The sequence below is a fragment of the Callionymus lyra genome, chromosome 7 (assembly GCF_982586985.1).
Source record: "Callionymus lyra chromosome 7, fCalLyr1.hap1.1, whole genome shotgun sequence".
Taxonomy (NCBI): Eukaryota; Metazoa; Chordata; class Actinopteri; order Syngnathiformes; family Callionymidae; genus Callionymus; species Callionymus lyra.
Window position 1 is genome coordinate 7,661,297 of NC_141824.1, and position 24,808 is coordinate 7,686,104.

Sequence of the window (24,808 nt, forward strand, 5' to 3'; positions counted from 1 at the left end):
AGATGTTTCTTGAAGGAGTCAGTAGATCATCAAACACAGATGTTTCTTGAAGGAGTCAGTAGATCATCAAACACAGATGTTTCTTGAAGGAGTCAGTAGATCATCAAACACAGAGATGTTTCTTGAAGGAGTCAGTAGATCATCAAACACAGATGTTTCTTGAAGGAGTCAGTAGATCATCAAACACAGACGTTTCTTGAAGGAGTCAGTAAATCATCAAACACAGATGTTTCTTGAAGGAGTCAGTAGATCATCAAACACAGAGATGGTTCTTGAAGGAGTCAGTAGATCATCAAACACAGAGATAGTTCCAAAGCTTAGGAGCAACAGTCTGGAAGGATTTCTCTCCTCTGGTCCGGAAGTTCAGGAACCATCAGTAGATTCTGATCCACAGACATTAGAGCCCGAGCTGGGGTGTAAGTCTGGATCAGAGTTCTGTATCAACTGCAGGCAAAAGCCAAATTAAATTACACCTTTCACCCTTCCAAATTAAGTATTAACTTTTAGATTATATTTACTTTATGTGTTAATGTTCTCAAATGATTGAAATCCTCTTTGTTGCAAAATACAACATAACACATGATGGTCATCAAAAATGCACCAATGAATATAAAGCCACCTTCATTCATCACGCCATCATTGTGAGGACAAAGCTTTGTCTATCAAGGTTGTGACCGACGTGGAAACTCAAAACATTACTTTTCTATGAAAGGAATTTTCACAGCTCTGATGTAAATTCGAAGGCCACAGCAGTAAATTGACTTTAACAAGGAACTTGTTCTTGTGTTGCAACCTTGATTTCATGCTTCAATCACTCGTCGGGTCCCAAAATAATGGTTGAATATGAGAGAAAAACATGACATCCAAGGAAGGAAGAAAAAGTAAAAAATTCCATTTAAAAAGTGACTTTCAGACTAAATCGAAAATCTTGGAAGGTGTCTTCAGCTCATGTTCTTCTTAGTGAAACTATAACATATAAGCTAGTCGAACTTTCTTGTTGACAAGACCCACTTCATTTTAGGAAACTTAGTGAAACTATCTTGATGCAGAAACTTTCTTTGCGTTATTTCCTTTGATACATATTATTTATAATTGCACTTTGTCATCCATTGCACATTGTTCTTGTTTTTAATGAAACTATTGTCTGCTGTGAACTGAAAAGCCAATTTCCCGAAGGGATTATTAAAGTCCATCCATCTATCCATCCCTCCTTCCATCTATCTAATACACAAACAATTGAGTTATATTGTATCGTTTCTTGAGAATTTAGCAGGTTAAAATAAAGACTCATGTCATAAAAAAAATCTAAACAATAGATCCATTTTTAGTGTATTGTGCTGGTTATTGTCTTAGTGTTCCTAGTTAAAATAAGTAAAATAAAGATGGGAAATTTCAAGTTTTTAGATCTTTAAGGGTGAAAAAAAGTGGTGGAGACAAAAAAAGTATCAATACTAAAACGTATCCCGATACGATACTCTTTTCCAAAAGTATAGATTATTTAGTTTTTTCTATTTGCCAATCTTTTTTTTAATTATAAATATTTTACATTTGGTTCTGTTAATTGTTACTTCTTATGTGTATCAGGTTATTTTTGCACATTTCTATATTTGTGTTAGTGTATTTGTGTTGGTGTATTATAGCAAATGTTATCCTGAGTTGAACATTTTAGTATCGTCACACCTTTAATTTGAGATTTATTATGTAGGAAAATCAACTTTTTGCATGGCCAGACCGTTTCAATTTAGTACTCTTTAAGCAGGTGAAAAACCGAATTGAGAACTGTCAGCTTAAAAATGCTTAATTTGATCTTAATACTAGAATTTTGGTGAACCAGTTTCAGGAATTTTGGTTAATATGAGCATCATAACCATCCCAGCAACGCTATAGCACCAACAATCAGAAGAGTTTCCATGTATAGTTCAGAGGCAGCAGCTTTGACAGCGCTTGGTATTGATCCAAATTTTCCAATACCGGTACTTCCTGAACGATATTTTTTTTTTAGATACCAATTTTACAAGATCAATTCTCCTGAACAGAACATTAAATTACACATAAATCTTGAGTAAGACTTTTCAGCTTTAAAAAAATGTCTGCTTTAACCTGTTTTCTTACAGAAAGAAACAACAAAGAATTTCCAAAAGAACATTTTCTGATGTTTGTCACTTGATCCAGACAGAGATCGGAGTTATTGAGAGGTTGTTAACTGTTTGATTTTCACCAGGACGCTCCAGATTCATCGGAGAGACGACACATATTGACACACAGATTGAGATAGTTTATTAAAAATTGTAATAAATAAATTGGAAAACAAACAAAGGTACATTTTGCTAGGCTATCGACTTGTGTTTATGGGGGTAATAACATACAGGTATAAATAATAGAAGATAATAAAGAAATAAATCTTGAAAAAATATAGATTTCATAAATGAAGATTGCAAATTATTTGTGCAGGCTTTTCCCTGATTCTCTGAGACTCCTGTGTTGTTCTCAGTGTTATCTTGATCTTTTTAGTATATATTTTTTGAGTATAATTTTGATTGTTTAAGCGCTTTGTGACCTTGGTCTAGAAAAGTGCTTTATAAATATAAATTACTAACTTACTTATAAATAATTATTTTAAGATAGAGACTCTCTTGAGTGACTTGAGTCTCTCCTGACGGAAGATGTTTTAAAAAAATAATCATAGAAAAAAGACCATTAGTTGATTTTAAAAGTGCTGGCCAGCTGGACGACGAGCCCTGTTGGCAACAAGATGAAAAAAGGATGACCAGAGGAATCTAAAATTGGTTTTGACAAGAGGCCTGGATTTAAGTCCTGTATATAAAAAAGAGCAAGTACTGGCATGATTTTTCCGGCCCTTAATCTTTTTTTTTTTTTTTCCTGTTGGCACTGAAGTGAAGAGATTTTCTATGGTGTTAATTTGTGTCCTGAGCTCGCCCTCCTCCACTGGGCAGATGTATCAGAACGTGCTAAAAAACTATTGATTTTATTCACTACTTTTATGCTTTAAGAGTAAAAAAAAGATAAAACACAAACTTCAGTGTACTCAGAGAAATAAGCAAGTATAATGAGTACCTCTAAAATTATCCCTCAAGGCAGGAAAGAAAAAAGAAGTTTCTCATGATGAAATCAATTAGGCTCAGGGGTTTATTCATATCATTTTTTCCCCTTTCAAACGCCACACAAATGGAATACATAATACATCAAAGAGATATAAGCTTAGGTCTGTCGTCCTGACATAAAAGAGTCTCATATATCCTGACACAGTCAATATCAAGTAGAACAAACCTATCTTACATCACTTTGTATTAGCATAGTAATACAAGAATCTAATACGAGTGAGAAGAGAAGAAGATTGTGCCGTAGAAGAGAACGACTCAAGGTGCATTATTATACAAATATTACTAAATACTGACAGCGGTGCAGGGATACTTATTTATAAATGTATCAGAAAATTGAGCGTAGTAAATGTTGTCATTATATTTTCCTTGACGTCTATTTCTTACCATCGTCGGCGCAACAATAAAAATGTGCTGCTTGTCAGACAGTCTTTCGGTTGTGCAGAATTCTGGGTAAAATGACAAGAGCTTTGTTTGGTTAAATGCCTGAATTGTGAAGATTCAGGAAAACCACTTAAACACAAAAGTTCTCATGATTCACCTTTAAAAATTAATTTGTGGTTTATACTTCATCAGTGGGTTCATCCCTCCATTAATACACTAGTACGATCCCATGATGGACAATTTTGGGGTCTAAAATCCAAACATTCAACACATTTTTTTATCATAGGTATACTATTATTTTAGGCTTCCTGTCCAGGGTGTCCCCAGCCTCTCTCCGAAGACACTGGGATAAGATCCAGCCCCCCATAAGGGATTAAGTGTTAGTAAATAGATGGAAGGATACTGTTATTTTACTGTTTTATACTAATTATTCAACATTTATTTCCCTAATGTGGGAAGAATAGAGGTAAAGATATTATCTCACACACAAATGTAGGCCACAATATTACACTAGCGGATGCTAGTCGATGATACCTTTTGACACAATTTTGTCCTTGAATCTTTTCTATCAGAAGGTAATTTTGTCTATATATTAACCAAAGCTAACCCCAAAAATATCACTTAAAGAACTAGAACAAGTTGAACCTAAACAGTGATGGCCTAAAGAATTCTTTCCCGTTTCAATAATTTTTACTTTTTTATTTACTTTTATTTAAATGAAATTACAGGTCAATGGGCAACTACTGTGTTGATTAAAGTGTTTTGTTGTGATGTTGGACTAAATATTGACATTAGTAAAAAGATCTTAAGCTCCGCCCACTGAAAATACTTAGTTTTTCTGGTAATAAAATCTGGTTGACCATAACCACACCCACTCTGCTGATTGGTGGAGGTTTGTCACCGCATTTCATCAATCCTGGAAGTCTCCACCTCCAAGGGACTCGTTGTATAAACAAAGTGGGCATGATTACAGCTGGCTGAAGGAGGAGTGAAGCCATTATACGTCATAATAGGCTCTTGTAACCTCTCGTTCGCCCAGATTCCAGAGCAACTTCATAAAGACTTTTGAAACATGTGAAACAGGAGAGTTAGGTTTTCATGTTAGTTGGCCTTTAAAATGATATTTGCACCTTTGTAACTATTAAAAACATTTCAAATAGAAATAGAGACATTCAAAGACGTTCAAGGAGACCATCCAGTTCCTTGTGGCCTCCTTGAAATAAACTCCACGGTCGATACTCGTGATCTTTATACGTCCCTGAGATTCCTACTTTCTATTTCATGCAGTTTGTTTCCAAACTCTCTTTAAACAGTCACACTTCTTTTTGCATTTAAAGTGTAAGGCAGGAACTGTTTTTGGAACGATGGAGTTTTGAGGCGCTTCTAGAACCAGCCAAATGGCCACGGGGTGAGGGGATACATTTGTGCTCGCACGCCGCAGAAATCCACTTTGTTGTAAAAGCCTGACCAAAAAAAGCTCCAAAGGACGTTCTTTCTTTTCCTTTCTCTGAATTAATTATTTACAATGTGTTGGGAAGGCTGTTGGTGATTTTTTTTTCACGTTTAATTTTAGCATTTATTGGCAACAATGAGTTGAGTTAACGTGTCATTTTATAAAACTCCCTTTATTTCAACTCAATTAAATGAGAAGAGATGATACTTCAAACTGATGGAGGCTTAGCGTTGCCATGCCCTCTTTTTCACCCCTCTATAGCACGTCACCGGAGACAGCGAGCACTAAAACGTGCGCAGTTCGGTGCACAAGCACAGCTTGAGGCAATGAAAAAAAAACCATTGTCCAATCATCATGGCAAGATCGATACGCTGGTCTGAGGGAGAACCACACTAGGACTGAAAAACATTCGAACGCTCCGAGCATCGTAGCGTCACAACCAAGGGTCAACTTGGAATAAAAAGCTTAAAAGATTGAGATATATTTAAGGACAAACTGATTCATTGCAGTAATAGGTTAAAATAAATTACATTAACTATGACACCAATATGAGAGTTTTAGAAGCAGTGGGATCGACAAATATATGCCCTTGGAAAACGACACGTTGACAGTCGCTAGGTTAACACCGACATATTCCAGCCAGCAACACAACAGCCCAATTGAATCACACATGAAGTGTGGATGGAGGTTTTTATCAGATTATAAACAGATTGTAGAGCGGGCTGGTGTGTCTGGCATAAGCTCGCCCTGCGGACACACACGGAAATCCCAGTGCAGGGAAAAATGGTTGCATAAAAAGATGCCACGTTATGAAAATATTAACTTTACTTATATATCTTTACGTGTATGAATACGTATTTATTTGTTTGGAGTTTGTGATAGAATATTTGAATGGTCAAGTTAGTAAACTCATACATAATGTAGTGTTATTTATAGGGCACAAGGTGGTGCCGTGGTCAGTGTTGGACATTGTATGGTCTCCCTGTGCTTGCTTGGGTTTACTCCAGGCACTCCATTTTCCTCCCTCAACCCCAAATCACACACAACTTGATACATTGAGTGCTTTAAAGTGATAGTTCACCCAAAATTCAAACTTCTCTCATTTTCTACTCACCCTCCTGTCGACTAAGAGTTGGGATTATTTTCAAGCACTCCAGGTAAATATTCAGGACAGTCTACCGTCCACACCGGCACGCTCTCTTTCCCCCGGAGTATTCCCGGTTTATATCGCTTATTATTCTTTAAACGTCAGCCACAAATGAGCGTTTCCTCAACAGTTATTCTCGTCAATGCTTCAATACAAGATGAACATTACTGATGAGCATTATGGAGGGACATGGATGCGTGTTTTTGGAGGAGGTTCGTCCACTGGGCGCCACTCACCTCCTTAATATAAACATACATTTTCGACTGCTACTTTAAAAAGGATAAGATTAATATGAAAAGAATAATTCCAACCCTTAGTCGACATAAGGGTGAGTAGAACATTTTGGGTGAACTATCACTTTAAATTGTCCTGTGACAGGTGGGAAACCAGTCCACAGTTAGGGAAAAAAAGGTTGAAAGTGAGTTGGAGATTGACTTTAATCTAATGAAAGAGTGTGTTGGGGTATTTTTCTTCAACATTTTCAAGTGTCGAAAAAAAAAACACCAAAAGACGAAATGCCTCGGTTAAAAACTCCTGGACTCCTTGCACTAATGAATCAAGAGAGAAACTAAACGGAAAATAAAAGCCATAAACTTAAGTTTGATGTTGAATTGTTTGCAAGTCAATAATTATTGATCCAGAATGGATCTGCATCAACCAATACCCATGTGATCTACAACTGACCTGTAACTATGGATCCTTTTGTTACGCAACAATAAATCCAAGATGGCGGTTTACTTAACTTAGTCGGTGTAATTTAAAAGTTGTCTAGGAAGGTTTCATCATGATTCAGACGGTTAATAACTGTCAAAAATTTAAAAAATAATGTCTTAATGTGAAAAGTGACATGGAATTCATGCGAAAAAAAACAAGAATTAAAAGGCAGATTCATAATAGGAAATCGTACGAAACAAGAAAACCATGAAAACAAGTGTTTGAATGCCATTATTTTGGCAAACTGTTCTTTTCGGGGAATTTAATTGTTCCAATTAATTACCTGCTAAAAGAAAGACATTTACTCCATGTCACAATTAGGATAACAAATTGAATAACAAGACTAATTCTCCTAATTTTCCATCATCAACACGAAGAGACAAAGAGGTTCTTATGATAAAACATTCTTGTGTCCTTGGATAATATTGTTTGAGTTTCAAATTGTAAAACAAAGCATTGATTATCTGTGTCTCACCGTCACCATCATAACTGACAAACAAGTCCTATTAGGGAGTAACTGTCACAGTTCCCGCTGTGTTATGAAATAATGCATCAACACAAACGTAGGGTTTTTGTTGACATTAGTCCCGTGGTACTGTCCCTAACAAAGTTACACAACGCTCCTAATTGACAGGCTATACCGCTAATCCGGGAATCCCAACTCCTGTCTGTCCAAAAAATGTCTTTTTCTTATGATTGGGAATAATTATCCCACAGCTTGCGAGTCAAGGATCTCTCGAGTCTGTCATTACGTACATGGTTTCGGAAATCACCGAAGATCCGCGGTACACAGAAGGACACATCCACACACTCCCACGATGTTTTCCTGGCCTCTGTCCTTGAACAGTGAATACAGTTTGACAAAATCAGTCAATTAGGGAGCACAGGCTTCCACTGGAGGGACCAGGGGATCGGAAATTGGAGAGAAACAGAGTTACAAGGGTAGGAGAGCTAAATTTAAGCCGTGGTGGAGAGTGGAGTGCACTGAAAGCAAGGTATATATACAACAGCTTTGTGTCTTAGCCAGAGAGCCAGGAAACGTCTATAATGAAGTTGAAAACAAGCATCTTCAGGCTGATTCAATAACGTGAAACGGTGGCTGGGATTCTGTCGTCATCAGAGCGGGTTAAGCTGAAGCCAGAAGTGTGAAAATACCACAAATGATAACTTCCACACGCACACCCTGAAGCACGCTGACATTTCCACCCACTCGATGATCAATCTCTTTCTTCATCCTCTCTCCTCCGCTGCCCCACGTCACTCTCTTTTCAGCACAATCCTGCCAGGCAGCATCCTTTCATGAGGGGCCATGTGTCACAGATGAACCTGGAATTATTTATTGTTTGTTATTTTTATTCTTTGTAAGTGTTTGGATTTTCAACACAATGGAAAATATGTCCAGGGATGATACGAGAGCCTTTGTTTAACACATGTAATCATACATTTTCATTGATTCATTCATTCATTTTCTACTGCTTTATCTCTATCTATGTCATGGGGAGACTGGAGTATATCCCAGTTTAATTGGGCGAGAGGCAGGGGACACCCTGGAGAGGACGCCAGTCCATCGCAGGACACACAAAGACAGAAAACAATTCACACACACACTCATACCTATGGTCTATTTCCCCAAGTTCTCCATCAACCTCTGTATGTTTTTCCAAATGTCAAAAATATGTCATGTTTGTGTTTTATTTTCGAGTTCAGTATCGATTCTCGTGTGCGTTTGTTTTGTCTTGACAGGTTGTGGAGGACACGCTGCAGACTGTCAGCACCGAGCAACGCTTTTAAGACCGAGGGGTTCCTGGACTCGGCGCCAAAGAATCGCGCCCCATGACCTGGCAACGGCCTTTTGTTCTACTCTCACTTTGGAAAACTCTTGTGGAGTTGTTTAATTCTTTATACACTCCTGCTGGTGACAGAGTTTTCAGTTGTAATCGTTTTCTGGTTGTGTTTTTTTTTTGCTCTACATTGAGCTCCTGTGACTGTCTGCAACCCTGATCTATTAGTTTGTTTGTGTTTGGATGTTACACGTCGAGTTGACCAGGTTCTGGATTCTTTTGGATTATTCCGAGTTGGATAACTTAAGAACTTGTTTTTAAAGACTCAATCTTTTCTTTTTAAGACGTCATTCATTCTGTGTTCGGGTCCAGTGCTTCTTCAAACGTCAAAATGATAAAATGTCAATGTTTAAGATAAGTAAAGGAACAGAAATTATTGTCAACAATTATACAGAGAATACGAATAAGAATGAAAACTGTTGTTGTAGGAAATTAATTTGAATGCTTGGTGTTTGTTTACGAAGATATTTTTGCCTCTTATATAATTAACTCTTAAACTTGGCTCGTATAGTTAGGAAAGGGTTTGGGAAAATTCAACCTTTTTTTTTTATGCTATTCAAGATTCTCAAGAGTCTTTATTTTAACAAGGATTTTCTGCTTTCACTTGTATAGAATATAGATAAGATATACAATGCATAAACCAATAAAGAATAAACTGAACATTCCACAGAGTACAATCTAACCTGGTAAGAAATATTTCCTGAATTTAACCCCGAGTGCATGGAAAGTACCAGGCCACGATGTAAGTGTGAAGTGAGAATTAAAAGTGTGAAATGCTGATGAGTGAAAGAACAGGAAACATCTGTGCTGTGAAGAGACACCGCAACCGCAGAACTGGTCTGATGACGGTCCATGTCTGGGTCAAAGGTTCACGTCTGGGGACACTGCTACAACACCCTACTCTGCCCAGGAACCTGACGTGTAACCTACCCAAAAACGAGGTCCGGGTCCATGGAGCCGATCCGAAGCGTCCTCGCCCAAGCTCGACTGTATAAGAAATGTCTGTTTCTGTGTTTCTGTCGTCAGTTGGTAGGCTGTATCTGAGAGTTCCTCAGGTAACAGTCGCTGACCCAGAATTATGTGCCTTTATCTTCTTCTGTTGTTAGAATAAACACAAGTTCTTTTAACGGTTTGCCTTCTGGTTCTCTTTGAGGTCGAAACAACGAATGCGCGGGAGATACAGTGGTTTCTGTTGATACTAGTGGTACTGTTCTTCCAATACTTTCCAGTGTTCATAGAACAAAAAAAAAAAAAATAGATTTCTTAAGTTATTTCATTGATGATGATTCAAAAAATGTGACCAAATAAAACACAACTTAAAATCTTTTTCCTCATGTGATTTAACATATTTTTTAATACATGCCTTTTTTTTAACGCTTTCATTTTTTAATTCTTTAGACTCTTAAGGATCCCAGTTAATTATTGGTGACATAACTCTTCATATAAGATCATCATTTGTGTTTAAAAGTCCATGTTTAAGGACTGATAAGGGAAGCTATAGAGTGTACGATGTGTACAAGCTTCTGCCATCACAGCACTCTGGAAGATGCCTCGCAGCTTCTGCATCTCCTGTCTTGGCCGCGATTGTCTTGTTCCTAGTATCCTCTGATCTGTCTGTTCCTCCCCACAGCCGACAAACGCATTCATCACTCCGTCACCGCCTTCCTTGTGCTGGATTAACCAACTCCAATTTAAAGATAAGTCTGACATGCCAGCATGGAGCGGTCGATCTACCACCCCACTGTCAAACTGGGTTGAGCGTTATAATCAATAGCCACCCTCGAGATAGTATTGTTGAAATAAGGTTTTACATCAGCCTGTAAAAGAACAAAATCTGTCCTTTTTTTCAACCCAACTTCACTCACTATCAGGAAACTCTCTCCCATTTTATTTTCCACTTGCTGCCAACCAGCTTGTTGAGGAAGCACAGTGGGAAACTTTCAATCATAAACAGCAGGGAGCAGTAACATTGAGAATCCAAGGGATACACGGAACCTTTGTTCTATAATGTAGCACAAGTATCAACTGATATTGACTCGTGTCAGGCCATCAAAACAATCCTTAAAAACCACAGGTGGAGGGATAACAAGTCAAACTGGGTCCACTTAAATCCCTTCACCGGCAGCCCTTGTCTGCTAGTATTAACCACAGCGACTAGATATCAACATTGATGAGAGATGCACTTTTTGATATGTAACTAGTAACTAAATGTAACATTTAGTAAACCAAGTCACCATAGTATGCAATTACTTTGGATCTCTTTTGTTGCTGAACCCCATAGTTGTGTTGGAAAATATCGCAATATTTTTTTAACATGATACTGTATAGATATCTGACATCACTGTATTGCCTTTTTACTGCCGTTCCACTTTACCATAGTTCTTTAATGGTTTATATTTAAAAACACTGTGTTGAAATAACTGAAATAATTCAACACTCAACACACTTGCATGTTCGTTTTTGTGTTCCAATTAGACTCATGGCCGCTAGATGGTAGCAGTTATTAAGTTCTCCTCAGCATAAGGAACAGTGGAATCCTTCTAGACGACTGAGGACGAGAGGATACGGTGACTCCAGCAGTTTTTAAAGCTGATGTTGGGACATATTTTGTTTTGAATACAAATGAAAGCAGTTACGACTTCATCAAGAGTCATGTGGTCTGTAAATACTACAACACCAGAGTCAAGTACTGGACAATACTACACATATATACTTGTTACTACAGTATCACTATATATCGTTTTCTTGATCCTTCATCGTGATACGTATCAGATTCTTGACAATACACCTCCTAAGAAGAACTGGTCCATGGTCAAGATTTGGAAACATGTACTGAGTAGAGTTTGGGAAAACGTTTCACGTCTCATCCAAAAATGTCTTAATTAGTACTTGAATTAGAGGACAAACGTCCAAACCCTAAACCACATTTGCCAAACTGCAGGGCAAAGAGCCCTAATCTCGCCTGCCAAGTGTTTTTTCACTGGCACGCCGGATTGTTGGATCAAAATCAAATGAAACTGAAAAGTAAAAAGTTGGAATAAGTTGGGTTCAAATAAAACGTATAAAAGTTTTTGTAAATAAGTGTAGTTAGTCGAGTCAAAATAATAAGGATACATTTTATCATCATTTTGATTTACTTCATTAACTTAATGAATTATGGATCCTTTTTTCAAATAAATGTATTATGCGTTTAAGCAAAGTCATAATTATATTTAATAATATACTTATTATACTTTATAATATTGAATGCAACAGATAAACACGGCAACAAGTGTTGAACTGACATCATCGGAAAGGAATTTGCTGGAGGAAAAACACTGATTATTCATAGTTCTACACACATTCTATAAACACCTGTCACATTTTTCCACAGAAAACTATCCGGGAAAAACGTGAAAGGTTTTATACAGATGACCTCTTGAAGAAAAAAAAATAAAAATAAAATATGTTTGCAGTCAAATGGACACTTTAAACTAGGGCTGAACGTAAAACATAATTGCGATTATTTTCCGAAATATTGCGATTATTTATGTGATTTTTTTCAATGTCCTCTTTTTTAAGGATTTTTTTTTTAAATCCAATACAATAAGTGATCAACTTTACACTAAAATGTATTTCTCTTTGATTCTCAAGTTAAAGTTATTTAGTAATTTTTATGATAAACGCAAATTAAGCAAGAGCCGCTCGCAAGTCATTTTGACGTCTCGAAAATTATATGAACGATTTTATAATCGCATTTTTGAATATTGCGATTATATCACAAATGCGAACACATTTTTACCCATAGATATTTAATAGGCTAAAAAAAATAGTAAGAAAAAGAAAAATATTACAGATTAAGGAGCTTTTCCGACAAAAACATTAAGTTTTAAATCAAAAGAACATTTATTTATTATTCAACTCTCTGAGTGAAACAAATAATGCTGCTTAGTTCCTTCAACAGTATGTAACAAGAACGTAACAACGCTCATGTAATAGTAGTGACAAACGGATACACTGTTGGTAGATTGGACCGCATTTCTCAAGGCTACCATTATTGATGATGAATGCATGTCCTTATTGTGACGGAAGGGATGGAATTTCAAGAAGCATCCTCAAACTTTTCATCATACACGGTCCTTCTTTGTGTCGTCTCGCTCCGGCATGATTCTGGAGAGCCTCGCTCCCGTCGAACGGTCGCAGAGTGCTTTAGAAAGCATCTCGGAGACAACAAAGATATGGAGTAGCAGCCCATTACTGCAGCTGGAGCTCCGGCACAAAGAGCAGAGGCCGACAACCAGAGGGAAACACTTTGCTCTTCCAGAGAGCAAGAAAAACAGGAGGGAAAAAAAACAAACAAATGGAGAGTAAACATATCCTCCGTTTTACCCAAGAACAGTAGGGACGGTTATCGAACTTCGATTCCTTTGTGGCGCCGACCGAAATACCTTCAGTGGAGCCGAGTATGGCAACATTCTTCACCATTCACACATCATCAGAACTTGATTATTTGTGGATTTTTCTGAAGAAAAAGGGCAGAAAACATAAGAATAACGTCTCACTTGTTAGCAAGTGTTCTTTTGCAGTAAAAATCATTTGTTATTTTTTCGACAAGAAAATTGCTTTTTATTGTATTACTCCTGTTATCTTGGAACAGATCTTATTGAAATTGTATCAGGAAAAAGTACAATTCAGGAAGTGATATCGAATTAAAGCTACAGCCCTGAACAACAGTTGTCAAGTCGGAAAAATTCAGGCTGGATCACTGAAATACTACCATCAATAAAAGGAGGCAGACATGCTAAAGGACGTCCTATAATATGTTTCAATTCAATTTTATTTAAGGCGAACCATCATAAAGCAATATCAAGACACCTTTTACAGTTCATGAAAGACTATAAGGGAGAAAAGGAAAATCAGGTCCCATCAAATCAACAATGAGGGAATCACAGTATGTCTGTACCGAGAAAACATCCTTTTAGAAGGCAGAAACCTCGACCACAACCAGACTCGTCTCTTGCTGTGACTGGCTGGGTGGGTGGTGGGGGGTGATGAGAGTGATGGGGAAAAGGTAGAAGGAGGATAAAGTGATGTGACATGTATTTAAAAGTGTGTTTTTGGCGCAAGATGAAGACGATGACAACGAAAATCAACAAACACTTTGCCTATAAGAAACACAATACTTGTTAACTATCACTTCAACATCAAAAGATAAGACAAGACGAGCAGCAGAAATATGAAGAAGAATGAGTAAAAGAGGAGAAAAGACAGGATGAAAAGCAGGCAGTAAACACAGCAGGGGTTGACAACGTTAGAAAACGCTGACTGTTACAAATGGTGCTTGAGGTTGTTTCAGCAAAGACAAGAGCTCAAAAGACAATGGACACCGAGAGAATATCACAGAAGAAGCAAAATCTTCAAGCCCTGCAAGACTGATCTACATAATCATATATTCTGTCTCATGTTTGGACCTCGCAGGTGTTTTTGTGTCTTCATGACAGTCCACCAAAATAATAATTGGCCTTGGAGAATAGAGAGGATAATAAAAGTTTCATCTACTGCCGTCTTTTTTTTTTCCCCAGAATGCATGTCGCTGACTCATACTGTCGATGACATTCTGAGGAGAGGGAGGTTTTTCCATTTTGTACCAATTGTTCTTTATCATTTTTTTCCAAGTACAGTCAGGATAATAATACTCAGAAAAGAAGTTGATTAATTTAACTGCTGGCTAAGGTCGAATAGGTTGGATTTGGACTTTTTTTTATTGGTGAAATTGCCAAGCTGGAAGTAGAGAAGCTTTAATTCAAGTTAATGTTGAATAGATTTAGAATGAATTAGTTAATTGAGATAGAGCTTTAATTTCATGTTAATTTGTTGGCCATAAGTAATTATTCTCGTTAATAATCCACCCTGAAAAAAAAGAACAACAATGTGAAATAAATAAACAAGAATAAATAAGATATAATACTTGGTATTTGAGTAAAAGCTTCAGCACAACACAGTCAAATAGATCATTTAGATTCCGAGATTTTAAAGATCTGAAATTGGTAACAACCAACTCAGAAACACGTTGAATTTGAATCGTTTGATTGATTCGCTGATGACATTTTCCATTTTTTATTCATTTATTTCTAAGTTATGAACGGAGAGGTGCGTGTTAGCAGCGGAGAAGTCAAATCTTCAACAGCTTTTAAATCAAAATGGAATAACAGAACATCAGCAATATCCTGTGTAATCATCTGTTATCCACATTTCTATTTCTATTCAAGTACATTCATCTGTTTGTTGTGCAACTTTTGCTAACAGAAAACGGAATAAATTGTACACGTGTATAACACAGGCATGGAAAATGCATTCCCTGCAACGTTTGAACTCGATGTATGTAAAGCAAAGCCAAAAAATAACAACAAAGAGGATCACAATAACATGCATCCTACTCAGCAACACACACACAATGGACGCGGTCCATGCTGCAGCCATCAGAGTGTGCCAAACATTTTTTGGTGTTCTCTGTCATGGATGATTGGATAACCAGAGGTTTATAATCCCTTAAAAAGCCCTTTTCAAGTGCAGGTTTTCACATGGCCATTGTTGAACACACACGAACATAAAATAAAACACACAAACAGTAATGAAACATGAATAAAAGAGCATTACGACATGTAGAATTGCAGCCTTAAATTTCACAGAGAACTAATGAAATATAGTCCGTACTAAAGCTGTCAAATAAGCAAGAGAAAATATCTGCAATTATTCTTTATAAGTGTGTTGAACGTCTGTTTCATCACGATATGCATGTGATGCCTGTTGCATTACAATATGGGCCTGTAGCTACACACTTATCTCACCATAATATATTCATCTCATGATATGATATATTTCGACATACTTGGATCATCTCCTTTAGAGGACACCGATTTTTTTAAGTACGAAAAAATGAAAGTGTTGATGAATATTGGTGCCTTAACATTAAATAATATTGATATATATCGGTGTATTGTTTTTTCACACGCTCCTAATTACAAGCTAATTTTAATGTCATTGTAACTAGGTTTTTCACTTCATATAACTCTTTATTCACTAAAAATATGTCAAAATCAAATTGTCAAATAAATGTTCTACTACATAGGATTTTTTTTTTAAATATAAAAAATAAATACAATTGTTAACATCTAGTTGCCTATTTTATTAGAGGTATTGCATCAAAGCCAATAGTCCCAGTGGTAAGTAAGTAAGTTAGTAAGTAAGTATGTAAGTAAGTAAGCTAACGCCGGGTAAAAACATAAGTCACATCACTAATGGTCGCAGTATTTACTGGAAATAAACTCAAAAGATTCACATACACTGATTGTTTCTAAAGTTTTTAGTTCAGTTCAGAAAACTGGAATCCATTATGCCATTGGACACTGGACATTGTATATATATATATTAGTATATTTGGTAATATATACATATTTTTTTAAGTTTAATTAGGTCAACAGTTACACTAGTGTAAGCCTGTATGGATGTCAGGTGAGACGTATGGAGTCATTTCATCCATAACATAAAATCTGACCACTTTATCCTGCATTAAAAAAAAGGGTATTTTCGGTCCACCTTTAACAAAATTAAAGGGAGAGAGTAAAACAGAGCAAGGAGGCCAAAAGTCATCTTCATTTCCAAAATGCTCAAGAGAGTTTTAATTAATCCCCAGCACCTTGGCCACATCATGCATTTTTATTCTATTAGTATTGATGTAGAATTTTAATGTAGCCAAAGAATATTCTTCCACGGTTGTTCCCTAGAATCTCAATACATCCGAGTATCACCACATGAATCTTGAAAACCGTGGCCACATTTTTGTTACGTTAGCATCGATGACTCAAGAGAAAATATGAATAAATAAAACCAGGATGGATCTTAAAGCAATGTTGCCTCTGCTTTATTTATGTGTGCTGACCTTCAGCAACACTCCAAACACACTCCAGAGACACCCTTAACTTCATTTTTCGGGATATCCAAAGTGTAAACATTTCCCCTCCAATTAAATAGCTGCAAGTTCAAAACTTTGAACACAGTGTTTTTGCAGAGCCAGCCAGACTGCAAGAGTTTAGATATTTGAAAGATGTTGTTACACTGTGTTTCAAAAATTTACATCATTCTATTTATGGAATACACAAGAGTACATACATGTAATTATTGTGTCGATAAACCTGCTGTTTCCATCTCTGCCATTATTTAATGAAGGAACCGACTAAATTCGGAGACGCTCTAGTAGAAGAACTCACATTTCTCCGATCCTTAAATCTCTTCACTGCCTACCAGTTTCTTTCAGGATCAATTTTTAAATTCTAGTTCTTACTTTCAGATCTATTCATGGTCAGACTTTCCATCAGTGATCTGTTTAATTACCATAGTAACAATTTATCTGATGTTACTTAGCTAGAACAACACAAAAATGGAATAGATAACCCACCAGAAGTCAAAAAACATAAAACAATATTTGTTACAACGGTTCAGTATTTTATATTAACTATATACCAAGTAAAATAACATTTGTATAATGGACAGTCTCACAGGTGAACCCCAAAGATTTACTCATGGTAACTCCAGAAATCAGAAAATTTTAAGTTTAAGCTCGAAGCTTCAGCTCAAAATTTTAGCTTCAATTAAAAATAAATAGAATAACTCTGACTAAATCTCTGTGAATGTGTGCTAGTTCTGGTGGTTAACCATAAGAAGCGACTAGTAACAATGTTACTTCCTTCCTACGACCAGATGATCAGTAGCATTGTGCTAAATCTGGTGCAGCCATCTTTTTAATGTAACTGCACATTGTCCTTTTTAAATAAACTGAACTGAAATCAAACGTCATGTAAATATATTTTCACATGGCATTTAATTTTAATAATGGCCTTAAGTAGTGGATTTTTATCAACAGTCATTGGCACCAAAAGCACCAGAGAATGTGAAAAACACACACATAGTTTAACATCAAATTAGTTCTAAGTATGGTTATCTAACCTTCTAAAGCAAGGGAGCCAACATTTAATATAAGAAAATGGAAATAAATACTTGCTTACTTTTGTTTTGGAAAATGCAAAGCTTCGGATGCATTTGGCTTAAAACCAAAATAATAAGTTCCAGAAATCATACTTTAACCATTTGGAGGACAGACATAATTTTACTTTAATCCCTCCCATGTAAATAACATTAACAATAAGTGAAATTCATCACTTATATTGCTTTTGACTCATTAAATGGACATATTTTGTTGGTATTAAATCAATTATGATCTATTCTTGGATGGTTCTTCAGACCCGAGTCAGAGTTATCAAGTTTTTCCAGGTAGAAATTATAATTATAATATAAATATCTTGAGTCGATAATGAGTATTTTAGACCTCGTGGTCGACCTATTCATAAAATTCAAAATGCTTGTCGTAAATCAAGGTTGTGTACGTTCTAATGACAGCAGGCTAGCGATTCATTTCCGTCAATATTTTCCGACAATGTCCTGAAAGTAAAACTTTCTGCTGAGCTTGCAAGAGGCCGAGGTAAACAATGAGTGCGCTCATCCAGGACTATACTTACAGGCAACCTCTAATCTGCTTTAAAGCCACACAGATTTAAAACCGCAGAGACGGAACTCATAAGAGCTCCAACCCACATGTTTCAGCATTAATTTGAAATCATCCCGGCTGATTTCAATGTATTTAATCTGCAGCTAAAGCTCAACTGGCTTAAACGTCGGCAAATTTGCTCTGCTCTATTTTACATCAGGGGTGGTACGCAAACAATTTCAGATCCCTTTGGTTGGTTTGTGTATTTATCTTGTTTGTTTTCATTTAAGGGTTTTATTAGTTTTTACATAAACACCTTGTGTTACTGACGGGAACATTTAAGCTAAAGTATCTTTATTTAGCTAAAACACGTCTAAGAATGTTGTCTCACTGCTTGTGTGACTCATCACTGCCGGTGTGGGAATGGAATCTGGTGATACTTTGTGTCTCTGACGAAGTAAACGCAAACCCCGACCTTGAGAATTAAAACTCATTTAGGGGTTTGTTTGTTGACGCCTCTTGGATAAGATCATTCACGGCTCGTGAAACTGCGATGACGATATAACAGCGAACTAACAGCTCTGTGCTTCAGCAATAATTCATAAAGACGTGTTCTTCTTATTCCTTGCAAGTAAAAATGTGCAAATTCAAAACCAGATCTGATTTTCATCTGATTTGTTAAAGTTAAGTCAGATTCCAAACCTCATGGTTACTCACTTGACAATATTTCTAAGGAGTTCCTATGATCGCTAAGAGAAGTATTTCTAGTCTGTACACTTCAAAATGAATTGTAATACACATTTTCTAAGAGCATAAATAACTTTAATCCACTCACTTTCATTTTTTTTATCAACAAAGGGTCGCAGCATCCTTCAGATCTTTTTGAGTAGTTTAAAAATTCACTAAGAGAGATGCTGGTCTCTTCGACAAAAGAGAAGAAGTCGCTGTAAAGGGGAGCACATGTTTGTATCACGGACGATTTTATGGCTTGTTGAGTTATTCACTGTTGAAAGCACATTATGAGGGATGTAGTGTATTAATATTTTTTTCCCTGTGAATGAACTACCAAATATCAAACTACAGACTGAAAAGAAAAATCTCTGAGACTTTGCTTTGAAATGTGGTCCAGACAGCCCACTGAACTCCAGTGGACTGAGGGGCTTCAAATAAGCCCGTCAGAACTCATTCATCTGTCATGTCAAAGGACCTCACACTCGCTGTGCAGGCCATTATTCAGATGCTGCTGACCAAGATGAAAGCGTCTGGAACTTCCAACAAGACGGACTCTATAAAAGTTTGCTAGATTGGCAAAGTATCAACCAGAACTCGCGCCCTCCTGCCCCCGATGCCTCCTTCTCACCTTTGAGATGATAATGCCCCGGCTGGCTGCGACTCAGACATCCCATTATGAAAGAAAATGAAATTGATTTGAAAATCCTGTGTCCGCGGGCGCGGGAACAGAGGGGATTATTTTGCTGATCGTACTAATACCATGTCCCGTCCCGCCCCACGTCCATCCCCAAAACCCTAGCCATGGCACTCATCTCTCCTTTAGTCCAGTCTCTTCTCAGCCCTGATGCACACTTTCCTGCGAGATCCTCTTACCATCCATCCCTGTCTGCTCACCACGTCCACTGCTCAGCGGGACATTTAAGAGCCGGGGTCCAGGGGTAAGAGAATGAACCGTAACAAGTGTTGAGATCCGACCACTGAAGCTCAGTAATGTCGGATGAGCCCTGTTGAGAAATACAGTGCAAGCCTAGAGGGACAGACATCCCAAATTAAGTTGCCGCGCTGTCCTTTGCCCGGATATCCAGAAATTGATCTGTTTACTTCCCTCTACTTTGATTCAGCCCGGACAGTTTCGCCGGCAGCCCCACAATGCACTGAGCCATCCATGGATGGAGTGCAACTCCAAATGAGAACTTATTACAGTTTCAATGTATTTTCCTATTTATTCATGTAGATCAGCAGTTTCTGGTAGAAAATGCAGATGGTCGCTCATTAAAAACGAATAAAATGCAATATAAAACATAATTATCGAACAAAAATGGAATAGTAATTCGGATGTGTTCAAGGTTTTTTAACTAATCACTGGCTTGTTGTTTTTTAATATTATTGTGTTTTAAACCCGGAGGCATGAGTGCCGATAATGAAACCCTTATGCAATTATCTGCTGTGAGCCTGTACAGATAATTCGTGTTTCATGTTGTTTCTACTCATTTGACTGCACCTTATTTTTTTTAAATATAAGGTACAATATCAATAAACGGGTGAATTTCAATAGATGAAGCACACATTAAGTGCATTATGACTTCGTAGTTAACCTGGAGTAATACTATGGAGCATAGAAATAAAATACTTTAGGGCTACTACGGAGCATGGCAAAGTAATACTACGGAGCATGGCAAAGTAATACTACGGAGCGTGGCAAAGAAATACTTCGGAGCCGCGCAAAGTAATACTTCAGAGCCTCGCAAAGTAATACTATAGATCGTCACAAAGTAATACTTTAAAGCTTCGCAAAGTAATACCACAGAACCTCACAAAGTAATACTACAGAGCCTTCTAAAGTAATAGTTTGTAGCCTTGCAGAGTAATACTAGGGAGCCTTTTGAAGTAGTAATTTAGAGCCTTGCAAAGTGATACTATGGAGCATGGCAAAGCAATACTACGGAGCGTGGCAAAGCAATACTACGGAACATGGCAAAGCAATACTACAGAACATGGCAAAGCAATACTACGGAGTGTTGCAAAGAAATACTACGGAGCCTTTTAAAGTAATACTTTGGACCCTCGCAAAGTTATACTACGAAACATTTAAAGTAATAATTTAGAGCCCCGTGAAGTTATACTATGGAGTCTCGCAAAATAATACGTTGGAGCCTCGCAAAGTAATACTACAAAGCCTTGCAAAGTAATACTATGGAGCCTCACAAAGTTATACTTACGAGCCTCGCAAAGTAATACTACGAGGTTTGACGATACAGTATTGTCTTTTCAAGAATGAAATTCGGCCTCTGAGTTCAAACAAAGTGATGTTTAATTCAAGAAAGTGATTCAGAGCAAAAGATTATAAATGAGTCTTTGAGAAACATTGTGTCATGAAACCTTAACCGATGTTTCATAAAGCGGTGCTGATGATCTAGAAATCCTCCTCCAAAGTTGACTGAACATTAATCTATTTATCTAACAAACATTCAGTCTTAACAATGTGGCAGCTATGCCGGTGATATAAGTTGAACCAGTCCAACTATGTGATGCCGAGGCCTCCAGCTGAGGTTGCACTTATAATAACCGACCGCCTCAGATTAAAGTGAGACTTCAGGGATGGGTTTTAATGAAGACTCTCCAGGGCACGAGTGAACAATCATCGCCACTGAAGGTACCAAGTATTCCAATGTTTTGTTAAAGTGCACATAATTGACACAGAGGAGCAGAATCACAGACAGTGTGTCATTACTGCTTTAATAAGAAATTGTCAATTATCGGGGTTGTGTCAGACGTCGCACTCTCACCCTGAAGGCCAGTGTCGCGTCTGAACAAAGCAATTAAAAAGTAAGCCATTGAGGCCCAGCGATGACTTCGGGGTTGGGGGGGGGGTGATTGTGGCAACATTTTGCCATCATCTCAGATTTGTATTGTGGAAGAATTAGGGGGTTTTAGGGTTTCATTTTGCTTATTGGATGAGAAAACAGGCTAAGCCACCATGGAATGGCACTATGGGAAATGGGGTGTTTGTCAGTGACCTAAATCTTATCGGTCGGTAACACGGCCGCTGGGACAGAGGCCTAGATTTCAGACGATGGGACACCAGCACATGGCTTTGCTGCAGCAAATATCACTGCAAGAATGTGCAAGTCATAGAAAAAAACTTGTGACATCTTTGATTTTCACATCCAAAATCAGATGCAAACGAAATCTAAAGTGCAGTCATTTACAAAAAGAAAAAACCTGTCTAGTGATGTTCATGTCAGACATACTGGCGTTGTGACCTCTGGGAACATGTGATCTCTACCAGCTTAAACCAGCAACCACGTGCCTAAGCATATGAGTCAAAGGTCGACAGACAATTGCGTCACATCTACTGTCAGACCAAGTATTTTATAGTATGAGTGAGTGAGTGCACAACGTACATTTATCAACATTCACTTCCCTTTAAGCTTTTTATTTAATGGCAGTTTCTGCTTACATTTACTTTAAATTTAAAAATTCAGATAGAACCAGCATTCAAATATATTATTTGAAAATAAAATGTGTTTCTGTTTTAGATATCGGCATGTTCAAAAGTGTCAAAAATGTTGAAGGGAATGAAGCAACAACAAAAAAAAAACTTGGAAGAAAATGTAACCTTGGCTTTGACTGGCATGATTTTTTCACTCCTCCAAGTGTTGCGACCATGAACCGGTTAAATGAATTCAATGGGAAGAATATTACAGACAAATTCTAATACAAGTTGCTTCTCCAACAAACTTCAGGCTTTAAAAAAGGCTCTGAAGTTTTACTTTTTACTTTTTTACTAGTGATGTGTACATGTTTGTTATCAAATCCAAATTTCAATCTGCACCTTTATTTTTAAATATTAAACAATTTCATTCGTTGAACAATTCAACAAGTAAAGAAACGTTTTTGTTTAATCAACTAAAATGTATTTTTACTTCATATCGAGTTAATGTTCCCTTAAGAGCCACACGTTTAGTCTTGAATTTTCTTTTAAAAGCTTCTTTTTTATGCAAAGTCTACTCAAAATTTAATCAAGTTTTCCACTTAATACGACGTCGAATAAAATTGTTTTGTCAAAAAGTCCCATTACTTATTAAAGGGTCCGTGAGTCACTTTAATACATGCCTAACAAATGACTAGATTGAAATAAAATGAAGGTTTTCTTCAGAAGGCGTTAAATTGAATTATTGATACGAGGAGGACGAGGGCTGTGCCGACAGCTTAACCCGGCAACAGATTACGTGTCGAAGCCGGCACCTGAACGGAGAAAAACTCAATTGGATTAGAGAAAGTAAACGTAACTCGCAGTGACCTGTGGTGAGGTCAGCCGGGACTTATGCAAACTTCTGCCTGGTTTAACTGTACCTGCTTACGACGCTTCCTCATGAATAAATGTTGGAGTTGAGCTCGGAGGGAGTTTATTAGGCATTTGTATTAATAGACACAACACAGAAAAACAAAGAGGTTGTTATTGTTGTCGGTGTCATGGCTCGTGGTAAAGGTTCATCCAATTACTGCTTTCCTTTATAACGGAGCCGCTAATAAACGGAAGAAACTTGGCGAGTATAGGTCACACGTCCAACTTATTTATTTTGCATGAGATAATATAATTATGTCGCGCTTTCAACGTTCTATTCTGAGCCAGGGGGGGTTGAGTGAGCAGAGGGGGATTTGTGCCGGCAGCATGGGGAGAGGAAAATAAATAAATAAATATGGATAAATCCTCCTTTGGAATCGCCGCCTGCCATGGCTCAGATCACGTGATCGCTCCGGACATCTGTGCGGGACGACGAGTTAAGCTCGTCTCGGACGTGATTAAAAAGGCAACAAATGTGTTGATTTAAGTGTGTTTTAAATAGATGCTGGACTCTATTGTACTCGTCAGTGTGTGTCAGGTTGTACGAAACCCCCCTTTAAATATTTACGCACTGAAAATACTGTTTTTTTTTTGGAAGGTTAAATCTTGTTTACCATAACCACACCCACTCTGCCGTGATTGGTCAAGCTTGGAGGTTTGTCACCGTGCGTCATCGATCGTCTCCACCACCAAGGGACCTCGTTGTGTAAACAAAGCGGGGTGTGATTACAGCCGGCTGGAGGAGGAGTGAAGCCATTATAACGTCATCATGGCTCTCGTAACCTCTCGTTCGCCCAGATTTCAGAGCAACTTTATAAAGTAACAAGTTCAAAACATGGTCATGATGAGGCACTTACTGCATCTTTAAAAGATTTTAAACATGTGAGTGAGAAGAGTTGGAGTTTTAACATTAGTTGAGTTTAAGAAGGGTCGCCAGGTTATTAAAACTACCTAAACCAAATTAAAATAGCAAGTTTGAAGCGCTGAGGAATATTTTGCATCTTCTTTTTTTGCATCAATATGATTCGGAAAAGTTAATAACGACGTTACAATACCCAGGATGCAAACTTTTGACTCTCACGTTTCAAAAAAGATGACCTAGAGGCGCATGAACGCACCATGAACGCGCCCGGTGGACGCAGCATCCTCGGGGATGGATGCCAAAGTTCCGAGTCTTACCTTATGACGGCTGTGTCGCCCTGGCGGACCGTGATGTTGTCGGTGGCCCGCTGCATATCCACACTCCGGACGGGAAATCCTGTAGGGATAAGACACAGCAGTCTGAAAAAAGAAGCCTGCAGTTGCCTCCAACACGATTTACGTCCGACTTGCATCTTGGAGCTGCGTTTAAAGAGCGATAGATCCAAGTGTTTTCAACGGGTTTTTGCGGACAGACTGGGGGGTGTGTTTGGGGTGGGGGGGGGATAGTTGGACCGGACTTCTCAGGGGGGGTCGGGCGGGACAGAAAAAGAAGAAGGTTTTCGTCCCAAAAAAAGCGCAACGCAAACGCGTCCTGGAAAGTGTTCGCCCTGTGACAGTAGTCCAACGAT

General features: G+C 37.7%; 1 protein-coding gene across 1 annotated transcript in view; it reads right to left on the reverse strand.

Annotated features, from left to right (window-relative positions):
- lsamp (limbic system associated membrane protein) overlaps positions 1 to 24,604 on the reverse strand; it is a 296,556-nt gene extending 271,952 nt beyond the window's left edge. Inside the window, exon 1 of the mRNA XM_087794813.1 lies at positions 24,438 to 24,604. Coding sequence (XP_087650939.1) covers positions 24,438 to 24,592 — 155 coding nt within the window. The 5' untranslated portion in view covers positions 24,593 to 24,604. The remainder of the gene's footprint in view (positions 1 to 24,437) is intronic.
- Between the last annotated feature and the right edge of the window lie 204 nt (positions 24,605 to 24,808).